The sequence below is a fragment of the Procambarus clarkii genome, chromosome 43 (assembly GCF_040958095.1).
Source record: "Procambarus clarkii isolate CNS0578487 chromosome 43, FALCON_Pclarkii_2.0, whole genome shotgun sequence".
Classification (NCBI taxonomy): domain Eukaryota; kingdom Metazoa; phylum Arthropoda; class Malacostraca; order Decapoda; family Cambaridae; genus Procambarus; species Procambarus clarkii.
The window spans coordinates 32,895,387-32,902,993 of record NC_091192.1 but is presented as its reverse complement, the minus strand read 5'-3'; the positions used below and the strand labels follow the sequence as shown (position 1 = coordinate 32,902,993).

Here is a 7,607-nt window from a genome sequence, read left to right as displayed (position 1 = left end):
GTAATGCTTCCAACTCTCATCAGGACACACATCTCAAAAGCTGGGATTGCCAAAAACATGCAAACAGAGCTATGGCACTCCCAAGACATGATTATATAGCGTGTGCAATACAAAAGTATTTATACATACTGTATGGATACCAATATTACAATTAAATTGTATAGGTTAAAAAATAAGAATATTGGCATAAATAATTCCTTTCTGTGCCTTAACTTTACCATGGTTTATTTAGTGATAAAGTTCAGATGGATAATTGAAGCTACGAATGTCAAAATGAATCACATTTCAGATTCCACAGAACAATAAATGAAGATTACAAACAAAACTTAAATACGGTGGTAATACAAACAAAACTTTGATCAGTTTCATTCTAGTTAAATTTATTATAAAAAATGCCACAATTGTTTCGAAGTTATTTTTTATCACCAATATTAAAAATACAGTACACAGTCATGAAAAATAATACCATGGGAAGTATGAGCAAAAGTCAGTAAATATGACGATATTACTACGCCTAAGATCACAAGAATATGACTTGTTCTATTAAGTCTTACATCAGGTATCATAACTGCACGAGTTTTTAATTTCTCCTTATCAAATAAATGACTGTAATCTTAGAATACATAAATCATATAAAATTCTAGGATAATGATATAGGAATGCTTTGGGTGGAATGATAACACAAAAAAAGGTATTTGAGAATAAGTAACAGGCATAAATGGATGTAAAAACACAGGAAAGAAATGAGTTGTAACTACAGTACAGACATGGAAATAGGAACTAATACAAACACTGGCAGGATCATAACTCTGGATGGGTCAGCTGGCACAACAAACATGAAGTGTCAGAGTGAGTGAGTGAGTGAGCGAGCGAGCGTGTGAGTGTGTAATTACCTAAGTGTAGTTACAGGATGAGAGCTACGCTTGTGGTGTTCCGTCTCCCCAGGATCAACATGTGCGATGTCACACACGCACACACATGTGCGTGTGTGCGCGCGCTCGCACTTTACTCACAAATCAAGATTTTTCTACATTTCATTCTTTGTAGTGGCAATAACTTCTTAAAAAGAATGAGATGACACAGTCCCATGACATAATTCACAGTATCTAGTAACTACTGCCAGGATAGAAATGCTGGGTAGTCTGAGGCCTTAGTACAGCATAGGAGAATGTCTGCCTTTCACCGCACTTGATCACTATGTGATGTTAGGGTAAAACCCACACCTCATGATATCAAAGCACAAATGATTGGTATTGCAATATAACCGGCCAGAAACTCTTCACAAATCTGAAGAAAGTGTTTGTAATATGGATATGCTTCCATCTTTACCATATTCACACAAATCAAGCCAGGTGTAATATATATGGCTTGGAGTAAGTGCTAAACATTTAATCTTGGTTAGGCACAAGGGCTTCGCTGCTAATTTACTTAAGATAATATTAAGAAAACTCATGTTATTTACTTGGTCCCACATTTAACAGAAGATGGTGCACATAAAAATCCACCATTTAGCATATACTATACAGTGCACCCTCCCAAATTCAGACCTTCACAATAATGGATCCCTCTAAACAATGGACCAAATCTCCCTACTAGATTTCCCCCTCCAAAATCTGGATATCTTAAGAAAATAAACGGATTCTGGAGAGGGATGCAGTGAAATCAGAATTCTCGGTTCATAATCAAGTAATTTCTATCAAACCATATTTTTTTGACATTTTAATTTGAAAATTATAATTTAATTTCTTTGTTTTCTTTCTAATATATCATTATATGCACACTGAAGCAATGTTGTGTGGCAATAGTAGTATGTGTACATCAGACAAAGATAAGAGGAACCTCCTTTTCATGGTCTTGTAAGGCTACGTTATTAGAATAACAATCCATACCATTTAGACAATAAGGCTACATTATTGACAACAGAAGCGTAAGTCAGAATCATATAGCACTATAACAGCATTTTGCTGCTCTGTATTATCAAGACCAGTCTGTGCTACATCACGTTAGGTGAAACCCTAGATTTGGGTATATATTTTTCGTGCACAATCATTTTACAGAAGGATAAATTTCCAGTAATCAGAATTTCATGCAACTTCCAGATAAGGTCCGAAATGAAATGATCTGGATTTTGGAGATGTCACTGTATCTCAAACTGATGCATAGATATATTTGATTGTGCACAGACAGTGGTAAATAGGTACATTCTTTTGTGCACAAGCATTACTAATCTACTAAACTGGCACTCGATAAATCTGAAATTTGTGCTTATAAGAGGTATACACAATAGCTAATTCTTATATATTCTATACAAAAAACTCTCATATATATATTCTTAATTTTTTCTTTAAAGTTATGCACCTGTGCACGCTTTAATTCATCTTTGGTCATCTATTAAAAAACTGGTAGTTATTGCAAGATGTGCTATGCAAATTAAACAGATACATCAGAAATATTCCAATTATCATTCAATTGTCTGCAACAATCTTTCAATTATTTGTAACAATTTAATTCCACTTGTACTTTTAAAGTTCCTCTCCGGTGAACTTCCACATTACTAAAAGAGAACATAAAAGTGACGACGCCTCAAAAACTACACAATACTGAAATCAATAAAAGTATTTGAAAAATCTAAATCTAAACAATGACAAGAAAAGTTGTTTATTAAGCAACTTTCTTAATAAAAGTGATTGAGAACTAAGCATTTATGATTGACAAAAATGAGAATCAGTGTTGGTGTTTAAATAATATAAAAATTATCAGAATAAGATACTTAAAAAAAAAAGTGTAAAAGGTGATACTTCAACACTAACTTATCACATACAAGTATTGAAACTTCTGCCCATAAACTACCATCACATGACCTCACCTCATGAGAACATAACATATATTTTTGTATATATTGTCTTAGAGTTTCATTGTCCAAGAAAATCAGACAAATACATAAAATATAAAAAAAAAAAACATACGAGAAAACATAATTATGTAATTAACAGAAAAATAATCTTTAAAAATACATCACAAAATACAAGCACCATTTCATTAAACTCCAGTTGTGATTAAACTCCAGTTGTGAGCTAGATATTGTAAGCACATACATGGAGTAAATCACCTACAAATAACAGTGTTATAAACAAAATGTCCACACATTTCTACAATATGATTGTCATGCTGTTGGTGATAATGGATGGCTAAAGCCTCTAGTGTGAGCCCAGAGCAGGGTACATGTGACAGTGCACTACTTGTTGGAGCCCAGCGTAGGACACACACTCATGTATCGGCACCGCTCGTGTGCTATCCTACTGCTGGACGTGTACATCAGTGTTCTGTACGCCACTCAGGAGTCTCCGCTAATTCCCGGACACTGATATCCTCTCCTAATACTGGACCTGGAACAATAAAACACACTATAATATAGATCAATTTCTTAAAATGGAATAATTCATCTGCAAGAAATTCCTTACTTTTAATAACAATGCCCAATAAAAAAGGTTAAATATTTTTCTGAATATTTTGAAAGTTCAGAAAAGAGGGAGAATAAAAGGGAAGAGAAAGGATAGCCAATAAAAAGGAAAGGGTGATGGTAGGAAGGAATGGAGGGGGTAGGTGTAGGGGGCAATGGCGGAGAAGTGGGAGCAGGAACAAGAACGGGGGTGAATAGGATGAAGAGGGAGGAGAGGGAAAAGAGGTGGGAGAGAAGAATAGGGAGGGAGGGCAGTGAGGGAAAGGAGAGGGAACAGAAGAGGGAAATTTAGGAAGGGAGGGAAGGAAGGGAGGAGGGAAGGAAGGGAGGAGGGAAGGAAAGGAGGAGGGGAGGGAGGGAGGGAGGGAGTGAGGGAGGGAGGGAGGAAGGAGGGAGAGAGGGAGGGAGGGAGGGAGGTAGGGAAGGAGGAGGAAGGGAAGAGAGGAAGAGGGGGGGGGAGGAGGAAGGGAAGAGAGGAGGAGGGGGGGGAGGAGGAAGGGAAGAGAGGAGGAGGGGGGGGAGGAGGAAGGGAAGAGAGGAGGAGGGGAGGAGGAGGAGGGGAGGAGGAGGAGGTGAGGATGAGAAGGGGGAGAGGAGAGGAGGGGGAGTGAGAGAGGGAGGGAGGATGGAAGACAAAGAGAAGAGAAAGGGGGGTAACAGAGGAAGGGGGTGGAAGAGAAAGGAGTGGTAGGGTAGGAGGGAAGAGTGTGGGGAGTAAAGAGTAGGCTAATACATTAATGAACCCAATACACTTACGGAGGCCGAGATTATCAAATCTTGTCAGAATATCATCCAAATCATCAAAACCATTTCGAGAAAATCTATGCCCTCGATAACCGCCTTTCTGTTGTATGAAATCAAGCAGTTTTCCCCAATGCCTGCAAAGAAAATAACAAACAATAATACAACATATTAATACATACTGTACATGTAGTACAAGACAAGTAGTAAATTTGCATATACAGTATAAATGGTAAAATAAGTTTATAACTAGGACCACGATTCCATGTGCTGGTGGAGATAGGTAATTACATTCATGTGCACGATGGGGCCCTAAAGACGAAAAAAATTCAGAAAAATTGTAAAATACTGAAATATTTGCAAAAATACTACATATTTGTGGCAACACAGTGGTGCAAACCGATTATTTTTATGATGAAAACTTACGTATTTATGGTAAATTTGCAGCCGCAATTGTACAAAATCCGGTGACCCACGTCTCGGGTGCCCGGGAGGGTACTGCGCCATATGTTCTAAACGTAATTATTTTTGTAATAATGTAGAAAATAACTTCTTATGCATAAATAATACACTCACTGTTGACCAAACCAAACACTATAAAGTGAAGGAACGACTAACAAACGTGACCTAATAAAGCTTATCCTTTCATTTATCTTTCTTTCTCTTTCCTTCTTTCTTTTTCTTTCCCTTGTTTTCTCTTACGATCCCTTGCCTATTCCTATTATTATCCCTTGCCTATTCCTATTACTATATCCTTCTTATTCCTATGCGTATGACAGTCGAGAAGGATACCATTGGACGGATATCCCCTTCTTATTGGGTGGGTATAAATAGGAGCTGCCTCATATGGGCCAATAGGCCTCCTGCAGTTACCTTTGGTCTTATGTTCTTATTCCTATTACTATCCCCTTTATTACACCTTACCTTTTGTACCTTTGCCTTGCTTTTTCTTCCTCTAAGATTACCCAAATAAAGCTTACCCTTCCATTTATCTTTCTTTCTCTTTCTCTTTCCTTCTTTCTTTTTCTTTCCCTTGTCTTCTCTTACGATTCCTTGCCTATTCCTATTACTATCCCCTTCTTATTCCTATTACTATCCCCTTCTTATTCCTATTACTATTCTTTTCTTATTGGGTGGATATAAATAGGAGCTGCCTTGTATGGGCCAATAGGCCTTCTGCAGTTACCTTTGTTCTTATGTTCTTATTCCTATTACTATCTCCTTTATTACACCTTAAATTTTGTACCTTTGCATGGAATGTACACACCTTGCTGACCGCATGGCTCTCTGCAAGAGTGCCAATTTTGAAAGAACTCGGCCAACGTCAACATCAGCCACAGGTGGTCAAACTTTAAACTTATTTTACTCAAGTAAGTAATTTACAACTTCATGGTGCCTGTACTCATTCATTTATTAATCAATTTTTATGAAAATTACACATTATATATAGAATTTGTTCTTCTACAATCTGTATGAGACACTTTTCTTCTATGTCCATTTATTGATTTTTAAAAATATTTATAAACATCAGTTTGTTGCATATTTCTGCAGGGAAACTGAAAAATTGTATTATTGCACTAAACAATTTTTTGATAAAATTGTTCATAGAAATCCATAAAATATGCTAATGTGATAGCTGTCATAGAAATTATTTTAATTGACACTTGTGTTTGTCCAGGCATTTTGAAGTGTTGAAAATTTGTTGAATAATAGGTTTTATATTTTTTCTCCTTTCCTAGTTATGCTATGATGCTGAGACTTGGACCAGTTGAAGCCCTTTTCATATACAACTAGCAAATAAAGTTTGATTGAAAATGAACAACTTTTATTTTTTGGTGTTAGGCCCCCTTACGTAATTACCTAAGTGTATTTATAGGATGAGAGCTACGCTCGTGTTGTCCCGTCTTCCCAGTACAGTACTGTACTCTGTCGTATAATGGTTTCGGCCTTCACCACCACCACACTTGTTCCAACCATCTACCACTCTTTGTTTTCAAAAGAAAACTTTCTAATATTTTTTCAGCACCTTTGTTTCCTAAGCTTGAATCTGTGTCCTCTTTTTCTTGAAGATGCTGGTTTCAGGAATTCCTCTTTGTCAATTTGGTGGATTTCTGTTAGTATTTTGTTAGTAATGATCATATCATTTCTTTTTCTTCTATCTTCTAGTTTTGGCATGTTTAATGCCTATAGTCTCTCCTTGTAACTCTTATTTTTCAGTCCCAGAAGCCACTTTGTAGCACGCCGTTGCACGTTTTCCAGTTCATTTATGTGCTTCTTGAGATATGGGCACCATACAACTGCTGCATATTCCAATTTTGGACTAAAAAATTCATGAACATTTTCTTTAGTATTTCACCATCCATAATTAAAAGAATATCCAAGTTGGAAAGCAACTCATAAGCTCCTCACACAATGTTCTTTATGTGTTCCTCTAATGACAGTTTACTATCCAAAACCACCCTTAGATGGTCTCAAGAATTCTTTAACCACTGCACTGCTCAAAGTGCCTTAACCACCGCACTGTAACCACTGCACTGCACAGAGCGCCTTGAGGCTCTAGATCGCAACCCGTTCTCGCAAATTTAATAAGTCAATATTGACTTATTAAATATGTGCATAGGTGACATACTTAACATAATAGATACCCTTAAAAAGATTCATAGAAAACACCGACCTTACCTAACCTACTTAGTATGTTAAGATAAGCATCTTATTGCTTCGTAATTACAATTATTACCTAACCTATAATAGGTATAGGTTAAGTAATAATTGTAATTACGAAGCAATAAGATGCTTATCTTAAGATACTAACAAGGTTAGGTAAGGTCGGTGTTTTCTATGAATCTTTTTAAGGGTATCTATTATGTTTAGTATATCACCTATGCACGTAGTTAATAAGTCAATATTGACTTTACGAATTTGCGAGAACGGGTTGCTAGATCGAGGGTGTGCAGAGCGCCTCACGGTGATCGTAGGTATAGCGTAGGATTCAAAACTCCCGCGAGTACACGGGGCTCACATCTTATCAAATTGTGCACATTTTAAAGGCACTTATTTTGAAACTATCCCGAGGTCAATGGGATAAAAAATTAATTTTATACAAATATCTTTGTAGTGGATGCAAGTCCTGTCCACGGCTATGACTCAGGAGAAAAAAAATGGACGTGATCGGTGTCCAAAGCGAGCGATAGTGCTAAAATGCATTCCCTGGTAATAAGGGAGAACAAAATTATTGTATGTGACTTACTTTGGCTGTGGTAAAGCCAGAAAGTCTTGCTATGACGTCACGATTTATGTGCGCTCATCAAGCAAGCTTCCCAAGTTGGTAGCCACGAGCCAGCCGTCAGGCAGGAGTTGCCATGAATATATTTTTACATATCTATATCAATATTTATGATTAGTTTTT

General features: G+C 36.9%; 1 protein-coding gene across 7 annotated transcripts in view; it reads right to left on the bottom strand.

Annotated features, from left to right (window-relative positions):
• Positions 1-354: 354 nt before the first annotated feature.
• Positions 355-7,607, bottom strand: part of LOC123755933 (putative helicase mov-10-B.1) — a 71,205-nt gene continuing 63,952 nt past the window's right edge. For all 7 annotated transcript variants that reach the window (XM_045738901.2, XM_069300214.1, XM_045738897.2 and 4 more), the window contains 2 exons: positions 4,217-4,338; positions 355-3,386 (listed from right to left, as the gene is read on the bottom strand). In XM_045738901.2, the coding sequence (XP_045594857.2) occupies positions 3,316-3,386; positions 4,217-4,338 (193 nt within the window). In that variant the 3' untranslated portion in view covers positions 355-3,315. The remainder of the gene's footprint in view (positions 3,387-4,216; positions 4,339-7,607) is intronic.